We start from the raw sequence: 20756 nt of genomic DNA on the forward strand, positions 1-20756 counted from the left end.
AGTCCCTCTCCAACAAAGCCATCACAGCCCACTGTATTATTTTTTTTTAAGAAATAAAAAGAAACAAGCTGTATTCCCTGGGGGCCAGTTGCAAAAGCAAAACTTAATTATACCAGATATGTAATTAAAATTATACTACTTAGAATTTTCAATTGTCTGCTTCCTGGATGACCCCTTACTAAATAATAATAACAACGATGATAATCTGAGCCCCTGTCTGCCCCAGCTATGGGAAGTTCATCCCTCCCTCATGCCACGGAGGACCCCAGAACTGGGACTCGGGTGTCACCTCTCAGCTTCTGCCCCTCAGACAGCCTCATAGCACTCCACACCACCTCCGGCTGCTTTGTAGTCTCATCTTTGTCCTCCTCTCCAGGTTAGACCCCAGGCCCCAAAAGCCCCAATAAAGCTTTTCCTAACAGAAACACCATTTACCTGTCTCCCCTTTTAGCAAGAGAATGAGCTAGTGGGACATGGGAGTTTTGGCATTTATTTTCAGCTTCCTCAGTTGATTTTTTGGCATTTATTTTCAGCTTCCTCAGTTGAATTCTAAGGCAAGGCTTACCGTCAGCACAGTTCTCTCTCCCTCCTTTCCCCAGTGATCCCTAAACTCATGTGGGTCAGTGGAGGCTTTGTTCTCCCCTGTCTGGAACAAACCTTAGCAGCCACAGTTGTACCCCTGCCCCTATTCTGTGGTGGTTTACTAAATGCTAGTTTCTCCCATGAGCTCGGGCTTTTGGAGGGCAGGGTCTGTCCCCAACGACACTCAGCCCTTGACAGGTACTTATTATATCGTGCCTGATTTGGATTGAAGTAGATTTCAGAAGGCTCCACAGGGACATGGGGCCTGTATGTGTCCAGGCCTGCACTTGAGTGTCCTGGGCCTTGCTCCCCAGGAACACCAGATGAGGCTGGCGGGCAGATGCACACCTGGGAGTAATCTAGAACAACACAGAACAGGTGGAGCAAGGGCTGGCCAAGGGCTGCATTGCACCCTTTCTCCCATGTCTAGTCCCATGGGAGTTTAGCATCCCCTGGGCTGTTTCCCAATTCACACAACAAGGGCTTGCACCTGGAACATGGCTAAGGTCTTGCCTGGGGTAAGGACACTGTGTCTGGAGGAAGGGGCATGAGCACTGGACCCACTGGGCTTGGTGATGCCAGCTCACCCAGACTGCAGATCATACCTCTGGAGGCCAATCTTCCACTGAAGCCCGGAGCCAGGAATGCCCACCCCAATGGGGAATGAATGGAGTGTGCCCCACCCACAGTGAGGGCAGGAGGGAAGAGTGGAGTGGACAGCTAAATGCAGTGGATGCCCCTCCAGGGCTTTCCTGGAAGCAAGGGACACAATGTTTGTTTCTCCAAAATTCATATGTTGATGCCTTAACCCACAGTGTGCTGTATTTGGAGATGGGGCCTCTATGAAAGCAATTAAGGTTAAATGAGGCCCTAACCTGGGGCCCTGACCTGGCAGGATTTGAATCCTTATAAGGAGACAACAGAGAGCTCTCATGCTTGCATGCCCACTCTCTCTCTCTCTGCCCCAGCACACAGAGGGCGTGTGAGCACAGCCAGATGGCAGCTGCTTACAAGCAAGAGGAGGCCTCAGAATGAACCCTACCTTGCCAGACCTTGATCTTGAACTACCCAGCCTCCAGACTGTGAGAAAATAAACATCTGTTGTGTAAGCCACCCAGTCTGTGGTATTTTATGGCAGCCTAAGTAGAATAAGATGCTGGCAGAGGCCACTTTTCCTGCCTAGGAGACCCTTCCCTCACCCCACAGGTTCCCAGGTCCCTGCACCAGCCCAGGCCAGAGTGCCCCCAGCCTTGGACCAGGCTGAAAATGTAGATAGCCCAGGCCATCTCCCCTTCCACATCCTAACTGGAAGGCTCTGGGGTTGAACTTACAGGGGTGAGGGAGGAAGGGATTGGAGGACATTGTCTCCCCCTGCCCTTCCTTGGGCAACAACACTCCTCTGTGAGGCTCACAGTTGAACTTCCACCCCACTCCCACATACACACACAGTGGTTCTGTGACTGAAGCAGAGCCACTACCTCCCAGAGAACATGAAATTTAGAGTTAGGGGCACCAGCCCCCTTTATGTCCTGGATTGTGGAGATGTCTAAGCCCAGGCCATAGCTCCCTGGAGGCACCTGGGAGGGCAAGGCCAGCCCACAGAGGCCAGGACTCAGGTGACAGGCCTGCAGGCAATACACTCATGGCACCATCTCCAGCTTCCCAGAGCTTACCTCAAGTTCTTTGTATCAGCTGCCTCAAGGTGTGCTGGCTGAGGGCAAATCTCAGAGTCAGACTGCCTGGCTTTAAATCCTAGCTCTGCCATTGTTGGAAATGGGAGTTTGGTGTGGCAAAATCAACACTGAGACAAAGGATCTCTCAGCAAGGCTAGTTTAGTTTCTGCAGAAAGGGTGCCGCTCGCTAGCAGTCTTGCCATGAGAGCACACCTGAACAAAGGAGATGCGGACATTTATAATCTTTGTAACCTGACACAATCGTCCTATGGCTGTGTCCCATTTCCATTGGCCAGAATGGGACCTCACATTCTAAGCTTGACCTGATTGGCTAACAGCTTGAAACTTTTCTAAATAGGTAAAGGGGAAAGAGGACAAAGAAAAGAGGAAGCTAGTCATGAGAGGGTCGGGAGGGTTTCCAAATAAGGAATGGCAGGCACTATGGTCCTGGGCTGGCTTAACCCTGTCCAGGCATGCCAGGTCAAGTCAGAGCAGCTGCACTGGAACATATATAGATATGCATAAAGCAAAGAAATGACAAGCTCTTTATGGTTTTAAGAAACTTTGAAGAACTTCTCTATTCCTCACAGCCATGTTGGACATGTAAACCAAAAATAAAATTCTAAGCCCCCTAATCAACAGAATGGACCCCTCCTCTTGAACAAGGGGATTCTGAAGAAACCTAAAAAATTAGTTCAGGCCATGATGGGAAGGAGGGGTCAGACATGCTGCATTATACCCTCCTCCCTTTGGCATTCAAGCACAGCTCACCAGCATTAACATTAAAACAGAGATCATAAGACTGACAAAACAGGCTCTTTGTACTAATAAGATGCCAAATTCCAACTGACTCTAGTATAGCATCACATGACGGTGGGCCCTGAAAGAAAGAGAAATATTTCACCCCAAAATATATTTCTTTGACTTTTTTTTTTTTTTTTTTTGTGACAGAGTCTTGCTCTGTCACCCAGGCTGGATTGCAATGGAGCAATCTTGGTTCACTGCAACCTCAGCCTCCCGGGTTCAAGTGATTCTCCTGCCTCAGCCTCCTGAGTAGCTGAGATTACAGGCGCCTGCCACCACACCCGGCTAATTTTTGTATTTTAGTAGAGATGGGGTTTCACCATGTTGGCGAGGCTGGTCTCGAACTCCTGACCTCGTGATCCCAAAGTGCTGAGATTACAGGCGTGAGCCACCGTGCCCAGCCTTCTTTGACATATTTTGAAATGGCCCTGCAAAGCTGTCTCTTGTGGGGAAAATCTACGTTCTGTAGATTTCCCTTTCCAGATCTTTTCCTGATCCAGGAGAGATTAACCAAGAGTCTGGCATCTTTTTAGGTCTGATAAGAAATACTTACCATCTATTTCTCTGAAGCCTGCTATCGGGAGGCTTCATCTACATAAGAACGTTTGTCTATACAACACCTTATCTTATCCCAGACACTCCTTTCTATTCATTCCAGTTCGTTAGACAATAACTATTTCAACCAAATTGCCAATCAGAAAATCTTTGAATCTACCTATGATCCAGAAGCTCCTGCCTACCCTTCCCTGCTTCCAGTTATCCTGCCCTTCCAGACTGAACTAATGTACATGTATTGATTGGTGTCTGCCTGTAACTTCTGTCCCCCTGTTACCAAAAAGGGGTCCTGATCCAGACCCCAAGAGAGGGTTATTGGATCTCAAACAAGAAAGAATTCAAGAGGAATCCACAGAGTAAAGTGAAGCAAGTATATTAGAGAAGTAAGGAAATAAAAGAATGGCTACTACGTAGGCAGAGCAGCCCCAACGGCTGCTGGTTGGCCACTTTTATGGTCATTTCCTGATTATATGCTAAACAAGGGGTTGATTATTCGTGAGTTTTCCAGGAAAGGGCTGGGCAATTCCTGGAACTGAGGGGTCCTCCCATTTTTAGATCACATAGGATAACTTGCTGCCTTTGCCATGACATTTGTAAGCTGTCATGGCACTGGTGAGAGTGTCTTTTAGCAACAGATACATTATAACTAGTGCGTAATGAGCAGTGAGGATGAGCAGAGAACACTTTCGTCGCTATCTTGGTTTTGGCCGGCTTCTTAATGTCATCCTTTTAACGGCAAGCTCTTTGTGACCTGTACCTGTGCCAACCTTCTATGTCATCCTGTGACTTAGAATGCCTAACCTCCTGGGAATGTAGCCCAGTAGGTCTTAGCCTTAAGATGGAGTTGCTCTGGTTCAAACACCTCTGACACCCCTAAAATTTATAAAAATCGAGCTGTAATCCAACCACCTTGGCACATGTTCTCAGGACCTCTTGAGGCTGTGACTCAGGCCTTCGTCACTCATATTTGGCTCTGAATAAAATCTCTTCAAATATTTTACAGTTTGACCTTTTTTGCCAACAGACTACTTAACTTCTGTGTCAGTTTCCTCATCTATAAAATGGGGATAATACCTGTTTCATGGGGTTATTGTTTGGATTAATTGAGTTAATAAACTAGGAAGTCCTAAATAAGTCTTAGTGAAAGAATTAGGCAGCCTCATGAAATGGAGCTAGAAATGACTTCATTCATCCACGGCGGTGGAATTTGGGCCTACGTGGGCCAATGTGTGGTGCAATCCATTCTGCAGACAGTGACGCTTATGAGTAAGAGAAGTGCTCATGCCATTCCGGCTGCACCTTCACACACTGCAATCTTCAAGCCCTTATCTCCTCTCACCAGGACTCATGCCGCCAGCGCATGCAATCTCTATCCAGCAGATGTGTTTTAATCACCTGCATGTTCCAGGATGGGAAAGGGGGTGGCAGGAGGCGAGGCTGGAGGAAGAAGGAAGAGGAGGGCTGAGGAGCTGAGCTTAGTCAGGGAAACAGGCCATGACAATAAGGAAGAGGGAAGTGCAGGGCTCCAAGGAAGACACAGAGGGCACCTGCACTGCCCCACCCCACCCCCAGGCTTTGAGGCCTCTGAGAAGGTGGTGTCTTAGCTTAGGAAAACTTGAGAGTTAGCCGGGCAAAAAAGGGAGAGACATGGTCCCAGACACAAGAAATAACACGAGTTGTGTTCTTTCTTTTTTCTTTTTTTTCTGGAAACAGTCTTGCTGTGTCGCCCAGACTGGAGTGCAGTGTCAGCTCACTGCAACCTCCGCCTCCTGGGTTCAAGCAATTCTCCTGCCTCAGCGTTCCAAATAGCTGGGATTACAGGGGCGCACCACCACGCCCGGCCTTTTTGTATTTTTAGTAGAGATGGGGTTTTGCCATGTTGGCCGGGCTGGTCTTGAACTCCTGACCTCAGGTGATCTGTCTGCCTCGGCCTCCCAAAGTGCTGGGATTACAGGCCTGAGCCACTGCGCCTGGCTGAGTTGTGTTCTTGACCAGTTTTCCTGACTCCCTTCCCACCGACTCACTTAGAGCCAAAGCCTTTATTATTATTATGGGGACAGGGTCTGGTCTGCCCTGTCACCCAAGCTGGAGTGCAGTGGTGCGATCACGGCTCACTGCAGCCTCAACCTCCTGGGCTCAGGTGATCCTCCCATCTCAGCCTCCTGAGTAGCTGGGACTACAGGCGCGCGCCACCACGTGGCTAATTTTTTTTTTCTTTTTTTGTAGCGATGGGGTCTTGCCACCATCAGGAGGCTGGTCTTAAACTCTTGGGCTCAAGGGATCCTCCCACTTTGGCCTCCCAAAGTGCTAGGATTACAGGCGTGAGCCACCGGGCCCGCCAGCCTCCTTTAGGAAGAAAACCTGATAGTCACTCCACTGTTAGAAACCTCTCAGTGGGGTTTTTCGAAATGAAAGTCTAACTCCTTGTCTCTTTCTGACCGTCTCCATGCTGAACCTCATCTTTCTAATGGCCCACTCCTCCAGGGGCCTGCCTGACGCCCAGGACGGCCCCTCGTCAATCACACAGAACGCTAATGGGCGCGGGATGAATCTGGGCGCCCAAAAGAGGACAAGTTGAAATGGATTTTTAAGGTACTTTAAACACATTTAAGAGAGAAAAGAAGGAATAAAAGGGACATGACAAGAACAGTGGGGCCTGTGGGCGCAGCACACGGTTTGGGGTTGGTCGTGGCTTGCGCGTCTGACCGCCCGGTCTCCCTCACCGCCTGCACTGCAGGCTGCGGGGGCCGGTCCAGTCCTCTGCACTGCAGGCTGCGGGGGCCTGTCCAGTCCTTTGCACTCCAGGTGCGGCGCTGGACAGCGGGAGCTCCAGCCACGGAGGCCGCTCCTTCAGCGAAGGATAGCCCGGGCTCCTCCGTGCCCCTAAACCCTGCCAACCACGAAGTGAACCCGGGTTGGAACCAGGTGCAAAACCCCCAGCCCTCCGGCCCTCGGGCTCCAGAGCCAACTCGGAAGCCCCGCCCCTAACGCTACTCGCCAATCAGCGGCTGTTGCGAAATCCGTGCCCGCCCCCTGGCCGCGCCCTCTGCCAATGAGCGAGGTCCGAGAGGCCCGTCGCCCAGCCCAGTCCCGACCGGCGCACGCCGCTGTTCGCGTGTCTGGTTCCAAATAAAGTTTTTCGCGACTTTGAATTTTTTTTTTAAAGCGCCCGCTGCTGTCTCGGCTGCCGCGGGCGAGAGCGGCCGAGTCCCCGCCCCGCCACTTCCGGTCCCGCCGCCGGGAGCCGGTGCGGCTGTGAGGGGCCGCGTCTCACAGCAGCCGCCCGGGCCGGGCATGGTGTTGGGCGCCGGGCCCGCCTCGCCTGTCTCGGGGAGCCCAGGTGAGGAGCGACCGTGCGGCTCTGCGGCGGGGCGAGGTGCGGCCGCCGGTGCACGGGCTGGCCTGCGGGCCGGGCGGAGGGCGCGGGCGGTGGCGGGGCCGCCTCAGGCCCGCCGGGTTCCTCACGCCGGGGGCCGGGCGGGCGCGGGCACCCGGACGCGAGGCCGAGCGGCGTGAATGGGAAGGGGCCGCGGGCCGCGAGCCGGGGGTCGGAGGCGGCGTCGGCGGCCGGGGCGCTGGCCTCGCCCGGCAGTGAGTGACCGCGGTGGCGGCGGCGGGGTACGGCCCGCGCCGAGCACCTGGTGTGAACCAGGCCCTGGGCCGAGCGTGGCACAGACCTGGCCGCGCTCACGCCCCACTCGCGGGATTGGCTGCCTGCCTTGTACGGAGGAAGCGGGGCGTCCAGCGCCTGGCCAAGGTCACCGGCCCGACGTGGCCGCAGAAAGCGGGACTGGACTCCCGATCGGGGCAGGAGTCGCGCTAGGCCGTGAGGAGCGGGGGAGGTGAGGGGAGTGACAACTCGCGCCGGGTCCTCGTACCTGCAGCGGGAAGAGTAAGTATGGACGCTTACCTACAATTGGGGGCGGCCAGGCTAGTTTGGAAAATTTTTACCACAGCAAAGGAGACGAGGAAGGAAGGGCATCTTGGAACAATTAGTGCAGCAGAGTCTTGGTTTCAGACCTAGTTCTGCTGGTGTGTCATCTTGGGTGTGGCTTTCCCCTCCCTGGGCTCAGTTTCCTCATCTGTCACAGGAGAGAATTGGGCCCCCCCACTCTGCATTCCCGACCGCCTGGAAGTGGGGGCAGGATGGGTTGGAATAGCCAGAGAAAGCTTCTTGGAGGAGGAGATGTTGGGATGTAGGTAGGAATCTTCCCCTTAAGGAAGGGGTAGGATTCGTTTGTGAAGGGAAGGAGGGCATTCTAGACCTGGGTATCAGACTGAATAGAAGCTTCTGGAAATGAACAGGGTGTTGTGAAGGAACAAAGAGGAAACTGGCCTGCCTGGTGCAGAGGAATCCTGGCTGAGGAGTGAGATGAAGGCAAGGGGGAGCATAGAGGCGGGAGAGAGAGAGATTGAGAGACAGAATCACACCAAGCTTAGTGCTGTGGGGCTTGAGGACCCCCCACCTGGACATACCTGCCTTTCAGGTAGTAGGCAGTGCAGGAAGGGGCAGGTTTACTGCTGAACGTAAAAGGGGCTGGGCTCCAAAGATGGTCGGTCAACCAGCGTACTCCTGTGCCGAGCGGGAGGTTCCTGGGCACTGGCATTCTGTAGAAGAGTGGGATGTGGACTTTGTTGTGCCCTGATCGGGGCCCCTTTGGCTGGGGAAGTTGAGTGTCCCCTAGTGACCCTCAGTCCCATCCTTTATGCTTGGATTGAGACGTCTCTATTCGGAAGGAATTGTAAATAAGTAGCCCCCTCACCTTGAGCTGACTGGCCCCTGGTGTCCCTGCACAAGTGACATGGCCTGGTTTTGCCATTGCTTGCAGGGATGCTGAGTAAATATCACTTGATGGCACTAGTAAGTTGCACACCAGATGCTCTTCTCGGGGCTGTCTGAAAGCAGGTCCCACCCAGAGGAGGAACCTAACTGGGCCAATTACAACTTGTGGAATTTAGAAACTGAGAATGCTGTTCAGAACAGCTGATCTGTTACCGAAATGCTGCCTTAGAGCGTAATTTGCAGGAAAGAGGAAGTTTTGTTTTAAACCAGATCTTCAAGAGTTGAAGCATATTGAAGAAGGAAAAGAATTCTGAAGCAACTGCAGGTATTCAGCTAGCCTCTTGACAGTTTGAATACTTACTTTTTGATAGAATCCTTTGGTTTAAATTTAATTTTACAGCTATGGCAACATTCCCAAATTAGGCCTTGGGTTTATCCTTAAAGTGGCATGTGAAAATGATACACACGATAGAAAAATAGATGGTCACTATATTAGATTTCTTAGAATGTTAGAGAAGTACATTTTTTATTACTTTCTATGGAAAACAAAGCACCAGTGTTACATTCTTTTATATCTTGCAAGTCACAGACTTGAAGATAGTAAACCAGCAATCTGACTCTTCCAGTGGAATTGAATATTGGAGCATCTTCTGCCCACAGAGAAGACTTCATCGTGGCGTGATTGGGGTATAAAAGCGTTAAGCGTAGCCTGCGGGCTGTAGTGGTGCAGAAGAGTTTCTGGGTGGTTGGCCTTTCAGCGCATGAAGGATCTCTCTCCCCAGGCTCCCCTGAGCCTCCTTCAGTGCAGGTTCTCAGGGAGCTGGGTGTGGCCCTGGTGCTTGCTGTTCTGTGGGACTCTTCATTCTGACTTTCCTAGGTTACTGCCTGCTGAACTCATGTTCAAGCATGTTGTGCTTTGATTTTTTACTCTTTGCTTCATTTGCATTCCCAAGGTCAGCCAGAGACCTGGTAGTCCTTGTGTAGGGCATCTGGTGGGTCCAGCTGACCCCCAGGTGATGGATGGATGCACGTCTTGGTCCATTATTGGGTGACTCTGACGATGTGGCAGGACTGATGTGCTCGAGTCTGCACACGGGGCAGCAGACTTGGCTGGGAAGGGAGACACTGTTCCATGACAAGGAATCCTTGTGAGGGATTTTTGACAAGATCATTCCAGGTAGGGGCTGAAGCAGGAGAGCTTGGCTCTAGATGGTGCTGCTGTCTGTGGTAGCTAAAGCCCCTACAGGTGTTTGTGACTATTTGCCTGTGAAGTAACTTCATCAGCTGAACCCAGCTGCTTTGCCCTGGGCGAAGCTGTGAAGATGTGCTCTTATGGAGGGCCACCTGAGGTGATAGCACAGTAGCGTAACAATGAAGAAACTAATGTTGGTTAATTTTCACATTTTTGTCAACTTTATTGAGGCGTAATTGAAATACACTAAATTGCCCATATTTAAATTCTGTAATTGATCAGTCTGAAACCATGATCACACTCGAGATAAAAACATTTCCTGCCCGGCATGGTGGCTCACGTCTGTAGTCCCAGCACTTTGGGAGGCTGAGGCAGGTGGATTGCTTCAGCTCAGGAATTCAAGACCAGCCCGGGTAACATGGTGAAACCCTGTCTCTACAAAAAAAAATTAAAATTAGCTGGGCATGATGGTGCCTGCATGTAGTCCTAGCTGCTTTAGGAGGTGGAGGGTGCTGAGGTGGGAGGATCTCTTGAACCTGGGAGTTTGAGGCTGCACTGAGCTCAAGTCACGCCACTGCACTCCAGCCTGGGCTACAGAGCAAGACCTGTCTCAAAAAACAAACAAAAAACATTTTTGTCATCCACAAGAGGGAAACTAGTGTGTCTGTGGTGACAGCTTCTAGCAGCTGAGTGGCTTTGGGCAGCCTACCTTCTGGGCCTCTGTTGTCCTGGGGTCCACATGTTAAAATGGAGTGGGAGTGGGAGAAGTCCATTCCAACTTTGCAATTGTAAGAGCTTATGACCGTGAAAGTGCAGAGCTGTCTTTGAAACCTTTAGACCAGTGCTTCTTAAGGGGTTTAGGGTATGTGTATGTCCGTGTCCTCTAGTGGAAAAGACTATGCAGTTCAGAAGACCGTATTCTATGTATTGTTTTCGTTTTGAAAAAATTCTTTAAATTTTTTTATTTTTTGAGATGCGGTTTCACTCTTGTTGCCCAGGCTAGAGTGCAATGGCACGATCACTGCAACTTCCACCTCCCGGGTTCAACCTATTCTTCTGCCTCAGCCTCCTGAGTAGCTGGGATTTACAGGCACCCGCCACCACGCCGAGCTAATTTTTCTTGGTATTTTTAGTGGAGATGGGGTTTTGCCATGTTGGGCAGGCTGGTCTAGAACTCCTGACCTCAGGTGACCCACCCGCCTCGGCCTACTGAAGTGCTGGGATTACAGGCATGAGCCACCATGCCTGGCCTGTACTGTTTTCATGGTACAAACAATAGAAAATAAAATCTGACAGCATTTAGGGGATATGCAGAAGATGGTGTGAGAAACTGTGTAAGAGACCTGGGTGAAAAATGGTTTCAAATGCCAATGAGGAACGGAGTATTCTTATTTGACTGTCAGGATCTTAGCCTCAACCTAAAATTTCTGTGCTTAGGTCAAGCTTTTCACATGGAATTTTTAGATCGTTTTCTGTTGAAACGATCAGAGTGGTATTGAAATAAAATGATATGAAAGCAACAAAGGAAATTATGGAAATATTGAACTGGTGACAATTTATTTTATTTTATTTTATTTTTTTGAGTCTCACTCTGTTGCCAGGCTGGAGTGCAGTGGTGCAATCTTAGCTCACTGCAACCTCTGCCTCCCGGGTTCAAGTGATTCTCCTGCCTCAGCCTCCCAAGTAGCTGGGACTACAGGTGTGGGCCACCACGCCCGGCTAATTTTTTTGTATTTTAGTAGAGATGGGGTTTCACCATGTTGGCCAGGGTGGTCTCGGTCTCCTGGCCTCGTAATCCACCTGTCTCATTCCCCTAAAGTGTTGGGATTACAGGCATGAGCCATGGCACCTGGCCCTGGTGACAAATATTTGTCCTCAGTCCAAAGAAGTTCCAGTGACCCTCTCTGACCATGGCAAGGAGGAAGATTAATGTCAGTTTATGTTAGAAACAGAAGGCAGAGTCTAGAGGATAGTTACTTTGTTATAATTAGTGGGATCATAATGTAAGCTGTGGACTTTGAGTTATAATGTGTTAATGTGGGTTCATTAATTGTAACAAATGTACCCTCTGGTGGGAGATATTGATAATAGGGGAAGGATGTGCATGTGTTGGGGCAGGGGGCATATGGGAAATCTCTGTACCTTCCTGTTAATTTTACTGTATACTTAAAACTGCCATTAAAAAATAAAATCTTAAACAAATTGTGGCATTTCTTCAACCGTCTCCCAGATAGCAAGGGGCATCACCTGTGTTTAGTCTTTGTTGTCCCTACCAGTGAGCTTGCAGCAGGGGAACCTGCAACACAGATGGGGTGGAAGCCACCAATGAACATAATCTACTTTGGGACATTAATTTTAATTTAGTCTTGATGTTGAAATTGCCAAAAAATATAAAGAAAACACAAATGTAAGTAAATGCAACACAGCATGAATAAATGAGAAGATGCTTATTAAGGCTCTATCCACACCTTTATTAAAAGAGGAAGGAGAGCAAAGAGTGGTGCTCCTCTTCCACCAGAGGCTGTGCTGCTTCAGTTGGTGATGGGCCAGACCCTGGGACCGTACCATGTGTGTGCATGATCCCGTGCAGCAGGGAAGGGCCGACTTACCAGTGGGCAGTAATGGACTCATGTGGAACCCATTGGTGAGGGCATGCTGGTTGAGAAACTCTGGAGGCCACCCTAGACCTTGTGTTCCACAGGAGCTTTGTCACAACCACATCCCAGGACCTGGCACCCCGTGAGTGTGAAATGCATGACTCTTTTTAATTTAAAAAAAAATTTTTTTTTTTTTTTTTTTTTTTTGAGACAGGGTCTTGCTCTGTCACACAGGCTGGAGTGCAGTGGCACAATCACGGCTCACGGTATCCCCAACCTCCCAGGCTCAAGGGATCCTCCTACCTCAGCTTCCCGAGTAGCTGAGACTACAGGCACACACCACCACTCCTGGCTAATTTTTTTGTATTTTTTGTAGAGACAGGGTTTTGCCGTGTTGCCCAGGCTGGTCTTGAGCTCTTAGGCTCAAGCAATCCTCCTACCTTGGCCTCCCAAAGTGCTGAGATTATAGTTGTGAGCCACCGTGCCCAGCCGTGACTCTTTTTTAAAAAATGTTAATTCATAATTTTAAACGTTAGTCTTATAGAGGATGGCATAGAGCTTCTCAAATGTATTATGAAGGAATCCAATCTTATTAATGTGTACAAATTTTTTCCATAACTAAATTATGGGAAAAAATCAAAATACAAAAGCACCTATACATTTTTCTCAGTGTCTGATTAGTCTCTGGAGACCTGGTCCTTAACCCTGCTTTCATTGCTGTCTTTCAGGGTAAAGGCAGCAGTAATGCTAACGCTAGCAAGTAAACTGAAGCGTGATGATGGTCTCAAAGGGTCCCGGACGGCAGCCACAGCGTCCGACTCGACTCGGAGGGTTTCTGTGAGAGACAAATTGCTTGTTAAAGGTAATGATCATTCGTGTGAACTGTTTTTGTATCCTATAACAAAAGGAAGTTTGACTGGAGAGTCTTTGGGGATATAAAGCAACCTACTGCTGAATAGAAATACCTGTTTAAAAGATTTTAAAATATAATTGCTTATCTCTTATAGTGAAGGACATTGTACCACGCAGATGATATGAGCACGCTGTTGCAAGGAGATGGTATTAGAAACTGCAGTGTGTCTTACACACTTGGGATGTTCTTTGTCACGTCTGCCAAAATGCTAGCAGAAAGAATAAGGTGCCTGAGAGTCAGCAAAGCCTAAGACTGGTTTCAGAGCTGCCATTATCTTCCTTTCTTTCTGATTCTCAGCACCATAGTTTCTGCTCTGTAAAGGGGAAGGAGTCAATTTTGTAATCTCTTAGGATCTTTTCCTGTTTTATTCAGGTCAAAGCCTACGGCGAATCTTGTGAAAAATTAGTTCTCTTCACGGAATTAATAACATATAGTGTTCTAGAGTTTTAGTGACTTCTGCTATCCATGTTGGTGAGGAGAAACTTTATCCTTGGAGAAGGGTTGGTAAAATGTATGAGAGTATGCGTGCATGCAGATATGCATTCATTTGTATGTTCGAGCGTAAATTTTGCATTTATTCATTTAGCAAACTCTTAAAATTTTCAAGTGCTTTGAAGTCGGTTTCTTGGGGGTCATAAGACCTATAAAAGATGAAGAAACAGTTGCAACCTTTAAGGAGATTATAATTTGCTTAATTATAATAAAGTTAACTTTGTATTTTATTTATTTATTTTTTTGAGACAGAGTCTCACTCTCGCCCAGGCTGGAGTGCGGTGGCGCAATCTTGGCTCACTGCAACCTCCACCTCCCGGGTTCAAGCAATTCTCCTGCCTCAGCCTCCTGAGTAGCGGAGATTACGGGCACCCGCCACCATGCCCAGCTAATTTTTTTTTTTTTTTTTGAGATGGAATTTCGCTCTTGTCCAGGCTAGAGTGCAGTGGTGTGATCTTGGCTCATCACAACCTCCGCCTCCCGGGTTCAAGCAATTCTCCTGCCTCAGCCTCTCGAGTACCAAGCAATTCTCCTGCCTCAGCCTCTCGAGTACCAAGCAATTTTCCTGCCTCAGACTCTTGAGTAGCTGGGATTACAGGCATGCGCTACTACACCTGGCTAATTTTATATTCTTAGTAGAGATGGGGTTTCTCCATGTTGATCAGGCTGGTCTTGAACTCCTGACCTCAGGTGATTTGCTCGCCTTGGCCTCCCAAAGAGCTGGGATTACAGGCGTGAGCCACTACGCCTGGCCAAATTTTTTTTTTTTTTTTTTTTTTTTTTTGAGATGGAGTCTCGCTCTGTCACCCAGGCTGGAGTGCAGTGGTGCAATCTTGGCTAACTGCAACCTCTGCCCCCAGGGTTCAAGTGATTCTCCTGCCTCAGCCTCCTTAGTAGCTGGGATTACAGGCGCCTGCCACCACGCCCAGCTAATTTTTTGTATTTTTAGTAGAGATGGGGTTTTGCCATGTTGGCCAGGCTGGTCTCAAACTCCTGACCTCAGGTGATCCGCCCGCCTCGGCCTCCCAAAGTGCTAGCATTACAAGCATGAGCCACCGTGCCCAGCCATTTTTGTATTCTTAATAGAGACAAGGTTTCACCATGTTAGCCAGGCTAGTCTTGAACTCCTGACCTCAGGTAATCCACCCGCCTCGGCCTCCCAAAGTGCTAGGATTACAAGTGTGAGCCACTGTGCCCGGCCATAAATGGAGACAGGGTTTCACCATGTTAGCCAGGCTAGTCTCGAACTCCTGACCTCAGGTGAGCCACCTGCCTCTGCCTCCCAAAGTGCTGGGATTACAGACGTGAGCCACTGTGCCTGGCCTTACTTTATCACAAGTGTTTACATTTCTTTAAATTTTTTTTTTTTTTTTTTGAGACAGACTCTTACTCTGTCACCAGCCTGGAGTGCAGTGGCATAATCATGGCTCACTGCAGCTTCCGCCTTCTGGGCTCAGGTGATCCTGTCACCTCAGCCTGCTGAGTAGTTGGGACTACAAGCGTGCACCACCATGCTTAGCTAGTCTTTTTATTTTTTTATTTTTATTTTTTTGTAGAGATGGGGTTTCATTATGTTGCCCAGGCTAGTCTTGAACTCCTGGGCTCAAGTGATCCACGCACCTCGGCCTTCCCAAAGTGTTGGGATTACAGGTGTGAGCCACTGCACCCGTCAAGTGTTTACATTTCTTACATGTGGAGCAGCTAGAAAGCAAAGGGTTGATTAGTGTATTCGAACTCCCCGTTTTCATGTTGTATTAGGTTGACAACATGGAGATTGCAGGCATTTACATGTCCTGAAGAATCTAACAGCAGAAGAGCTGGTGTATGTAAATGTGCTGTGCTTGGCCTTCCCAGACACAAATCACTGTTAAACTGGGGAAGGAATGGGAACTGTGAGGGCACTGGGTTTGTGGGGACTTAACAGTGTCCTCTTTTTCTTTTTTAAGACAGAATGCAGTGGCACGATCTCGGCCCACTGCAACCTTCACCTCCTGGGTTCAAGCGATTCTCATGCCTCAGCCTCCTGAGTAGCTGGAATTACAGGCACACGCTACCATGCCCAGCCAATTTTTGTATTTTTAGTAGAGACCGGGTTTCAACATGTTGGCCAGGCTGGTCTCAAACTCCTGACCTCAAGTGATTGCCTGCCTTGACCTCCCAAAGTGCTGGACTAACAGGCATGAGCCACTGTGCCTGGCCTGTACTCTTTTTCTTACTCTGCTTCTGCCCCTGAGTTTGGACTTAGTTTTGGATTATCCAGCCTGATGATTGGTTGAAAGTGGAGTGAGAATGGTATTTCACATTTTGGCCTTACCTACTAAACCTGGGAGAACAGTAGATTGTATTCAGCGTCTGTTGTGCTGGAGGCTTTACCCTAAGAGGCCCAGAGGGCGGGGCAAGAGCTGGGGCACCTTACTTGGGTGTGCCTGATAGGACTTGAGTGTCTTCTCAGATTCTGGGCTCCATCTGCAGCACAAGCCAGGAAAATGGTGTGTTGTTGCTGTACTTGGAGTAGACAGTGAGTGCTTCAGTGCCTGAGGAGTTGCAGCAAGGAGGGCCTGGATGTCAGCTGAGGAGGAGTGGGTAGAAGCTGACAAACAGACTGTCCCATCTTCTTTACCCAATCATTGTCATGGTTAATAGTAGCTAATAGGAGCTTTTGTATACTGAGCACTTAGGGCCAGGCCCTCTGTTGGGCACCTTCTTAGTTCATTTGTGCTGCTGTAACAAAATGCCACAGATTGGGTAATTTATAAACAATAGAGTTTTGGAGGCTGGGAAGTCCAGGATCCTAGTAGGATTGGTATCTAGTACAGGTAGTTCTCTGCTTCAAAGATAGCACCTTGTTGCTGTGTCTTCACATGGCAGAAGAGATGGAAGGGCAAAAAGGGCCTAAGCTAGTTTCCTCCTGCTCTTTTATAAGGCCCTAATCCATTTATGTGGCAGAGCCCTGATGACAGTCACTTCCCCAGAGGCCCCACTTCTTAATACTACCACAGTAGGGATTAAGCTTCAACATGAATTTTGGCCCCATTTGAGCCATAGTAGGCACTTAATAGGGTAATTCTTGTTTGACTTTTCAAAGCCTTGCCAGATTGATGCTTCATTTTACCCATAAACTGCTGAGACTCAGGTTAAGAAACTTGCCCAGTTTGCGGGTTTATTGCAGCAAGACAGCCAGACCCACATACTGGGGTAGGACAGGCTCTGGGCGGGGGCAGATGAGACAAGCAGGAACCAAAGTAGCAGAATAGAAGTGCAAGTCCACAGAAAAGAGAGTTCAAGGAGGCTCTGCGTTTCCATGTCTCCTGCCCTACTCAGGAACTCACCCTGGAGCTCTCTGCTGGCTCCAGGGCCTGACAGAGCCCACTAAGACCTACCAACCTGGGCGCCCCTCCAGCTCCAAGGAAGGAAATATCTTTGGCTGGGTTGACAGGGCCCAGCTGAGGTTCTCTGACCTTGTGCAACCCATCAAGAACAAGAAGGGTCTCACAAGGAGAAGGGTCTCACAAGGAGAGGTGCAGAGCCAACGCTTGAGGCTACCATTTCCATCTTCCCCAGGCACTGGTAGCAATTAAGTTTCAGAGTCCAAAGCACTGGCGATAAATGGCAGTAGAACTCAGTGTGACCTCCCCTCTCGTGGCCTTTCCTTCCACTCACCTCAGGGGCTGCAGGCCAGGCTGAGTGGTGAGTAGTTTGGGCTTGTGGTGGAGTTTGTGAGGTGAGGGTAAAGAGAAGGGTGGGCCTGATCTGAGAGAGGTGGCTGTACACACAAAGTGCAACAAGAGTGCCTGATGGTTCATGCTTGTGGGGTCCGCCCCTAGAGTGCTCCTTTGTTTAGCTTGCCTTGTGGGTGGCTTGTTGACCCTGGTGGCAGTCTGGCCTTCTATCCTCTGGGGAGTTATGGCGGAAGTGGTGCTGTGGAGGCTGCTGTGGCTGTTGGAGGGCATGGCAAGGCACTTTGAGGGGTGATAAAGTGAGAATCCTTTCCAGGTGAAATCCGAACTCCCTTTTGGGACTTTGAGAAAAGTAGAGTGTTGGAGTTCAGAAAGATTACTATAGTCAGAACTGTCATCTGGTACTGTGGCTTGTGTAAGGGTGTTATTCACAAGCATCCATAGGTGGTAGAAAATTGTATCAATATGTCTTTGGGACTTTATGCCATAGGCTGGGTTTCCTGAAGAGGAGGTAGGGAGTTTGTCATGCAGGATCCTTACTAAGGGGTACCTTTGGGACAACACCTGTGGGGTAGGTGAGGGAAGCAACAGCAGGCAGAGGGAGACTCAAGCAGCAAGGAAGGCCCCATGACAGCCTCTGCTTTGGAGCAAGAACAAGCGCAAGCACAAGCACAGCCCTTCAGAGCTGTCCCCAGTCTGGTGAGATAGTCAGGTTTTCCTGCTCTGCAACTGTCATTCATTAGATGAGGGTTGCCTGGGACAGGTGTGGTGTGGAGTGCAGGTCTGTGCAACCACCAAATCCCTGAAAGGACTGATTGCTGAAGGCTGCCTGCCCACAGCCCTCACTGAGGGGATCTGGGTGCTGCTGCATCACAGCGCCTGGCTCATTGCCTTGCTCACCTGTGATGTGGGCTCTGGTGTGGTGCAGATGGCAGTAGGGCTGAGCTTATAGGAGGCAGGAGCTTGTCCCTGGGGAGGGGTGCGAGGAAGGGCCAGTGGTATCTGCACAACAGAGGCCCCTTCTTTTTCTTGGAAGAGTGAGCCCAGTTCTGAACAGTGATGGGAGGCCAGAGTCAGCTCTCCTGGCTCGATTCCAGGTCTCTGGAAACACGTGGCCTGCTTTGGAGTGGCCAGCCATGGGGAGGCCTCCAGATGGCCGCAAGGGCTCCCCCCTCAGCCACACCCACATTTCCTCAGCATCCTCAGTCCAGTTCTGAGGGCACCCTCTGGGCTGGAGCTGGAGTGATGCTTGTAGCTGCATTGCCTGGAGGGTGTAGAATGATGAGTGTTTTGGGCTGCTGTCTCTCCTGACTCCAGAAACTGGGGTCACTGAGGAGAGAGAGTCAGATCTGCATTTGAGCTGGCCCTGACTTGGGTCCAGGCCTGACTGGAGGGCTGGCCATTGCCAGTGTTGTTGTTGGCATTCCCTGTGAACCTCTGTGTGACTGAGTCCATCAGGGTCTGAGTCCATGGTGCTCCCTACCCCCCCAAACACCCCTCAGGGCAGAATTAATTGCTTTCTTATCTGTCTGAAGTTTGGCACTGTTTCCATCTAATAGCTCAATGCCTGTCTGTCTCCCTGTTCTTTCACTTGTTCACCCAACATGCATTGTAGTGCCAGCATACAGTTAGTGACCCCCAAAGACCTCAAGGGTCTCCAGGAGGTCTGACAGGACCCTTTGCCTGTGTCAGTCTTTGTTAAATGTGGGGATTTGGAATTGAGCCATTTCAGGGTCAAGTCTGGAGTTAGGGGAGCTAAAGGGGGTTGATTCTGTGTGTACCCCTTGTCCCAGTCACCCCCTGAGTCCCAGGTGGTTTCTAACCTTCTCTTGTTTTGGCTGATGGGGGCTGGGGCAGTGGGAGGGTCTGGCTGCCCATCTGCCTGAGCTTCCCAGTGTCTAGGATGCAGGGGCCTCCCTCTGTGAGGGTGCGTGTGTCTGCCTGAGCAGTCCAGTCACAGGTGGGACCCCTCACCTTCCTATATGAGGTCTGCCATATGTCCCCATTTCAGTGTTGGGGGAGAAAGAGAAGCATTTACTATTTTCTGGAACCACTGTCTCCAGCGTGTCCTGGCGCGGAAGTCTAGCAAGGCGGGCTCAGGGTGTGGCATGCCACATTGTCAGGGTAGTCACAGCATTTAGCAGTGTGTGCAGCTGGGAGGTTCTGTGCTACAATACATATTTTAAAAACTAGAGCAGTGGCCCAAGGGGAGGATGTAAGGCAGTTGGCCACAGGCTGACCTTTAGATGCTTTGTTGGAGGGTTAAATGCCAGTGGAGCTGCCCCGGGAAACTTGGCAGCCCCTCAGGTGTACCACATAGCCCAGTGGGCAGGGAGGACCCTGTGGAAGCATAGATGAGGGCTCAAGTTGACATCATCTGCATTTGTGTTCAAAGTAAGTGATAGGAGACCTGTGGGCTCCATTCTTAGTGATACCAGGCTCTGCTACAGGGGCTGTGACTGCTTTTCAGAGCTACAGCCTTGCTCCTCCAGAGCCTGGAGGGGACCATGAGCACTGTGGGCCTGCACTCTGTAGTGTGAGGCCTCAGCCCTGGTGGTGCTCTCTCTGGAGGGGCTGAGGCCCTGTGTGTGAGTCAAGTGTCTCCCAGATGTGAGGCATGCAGAAAAGGTGGATTTGAGGATTTTAATGCATAAAGGCAGTGGGAAGCTAAGAAATAAAGTTCTAGTTCTAGAAATCTGTGAGGCAGTGCTTCAGGTTTAAGGAAGTACTCAGGTCACCTGGAAAGTGGCAGCTGTCTCTACCTAGGTTGAAGGGCTCGGCAGCTCTGCCTAGTGTTGTCTGATGGGGCTTGGAGCTGGCTTTTGCCAAGAGTCATCTGCCTGTGTGACCAGCCTTTTGTCTTTGTCAGCTTGGGCTGCTGTAACAAAGGACCATAGATGGTTTGGCCTAAACAATAGGCATGTGTTTCCCTTCTGGAGGCTGGAAGGCCACGATCAAGTTCCTGATGAGAGCTCTCTTCCTGGCTTGCAGATGGCCTCTTCCTGGCTGTGTCTTCATGTGGAGGAGAGAAGGGGAGCTCTGGTCCCTCTTTGTTTTTTGTTTTTGTTTTTTTTAAATAACGGCATGAATCCCATCACGAGGCTTCCACCTCCATGATCTGATCTAAACCTAATTACCTCCAAATACCATCACATTGGGTTAGAGCTTCAACTTATGAATTTGGGGGTGGAGGGCATAAATTCAGTCCACAGCGCCTTTGAAATGCCTCCTCAGTTCCCAGCTATGTGAAAAGAAACATTCTTGGGTCTTAGAGGAAACTCATAGCAGGGGCACTGCCACCCTGTAGGCAAGTATGCTTATGTGTCCCCCTTTTCCCGAGCACCCCATGTGTGCCCAGCCCCAGTGCCAGGTACTGAGCTCATAGGGCTTGGGCAGATTACATGGCCCTTGCCCACAGGGTATGCAGGGTCAAGGAGCAGGTGGCAAGGAGCCAGCAGGAGCCCTGTGTTAGGGCCAGGGCAGGAGAA

The 20756-nt window shown here is 49.9% G+C and overlaps 1 protein-coding gene across 4 annotated transcripts in view; it reads left to right on the plus strand.

The window, feature by feature from the left end:
* Positions 1 to 6665: 6665 nt before the first annotated feature.
* Positions 6666 to 20756, plus strand: part of UBE2F (ubiquitin conjugating enzyme E2 F (putative)) — a 75594-nt gene continuing 61503 nt past the window's right edge. The window contains exons 1-2 of one of the 4 annotated variants that reach the window (XM_031008534.3): positions 6666 to 6954; positions 12915 to 13048. In XM_031008534.3, the coding sequence (XP_030864394.1) occupies positions 12931 to 13048 (118 nt within the window). In that variant the 5' untranslated portion in view covers positions 6666 to 6954; positions 12915 to 12930. Of the gene's footprint in view, positions 6955 to 7214; positions 7507 to 8599; positions 8723 to 12914; positions 13049 to 20756 lie in introns of those variants that run through there. The other 3 variants (XM_063695338.1, XM_019022423.4, XM_004033427.5) reach the window with 3 other exon arrangements.

This window comes from Gorilla gorilla, chromosome 11 (genome assembly GCF_029281585.2).
Source record: "Gorilla gorilla gorilla isolate KB3781 chromosome 11, NHGRI_mGorGor1-v2.1_pri, whole genome shotgun sequence".
Lineage (NCBI taxonomy): Eukaryota > Metazoa > Chordata > Mammalia > Primates > Hominidae > Gorilla > Gorilla gorilla.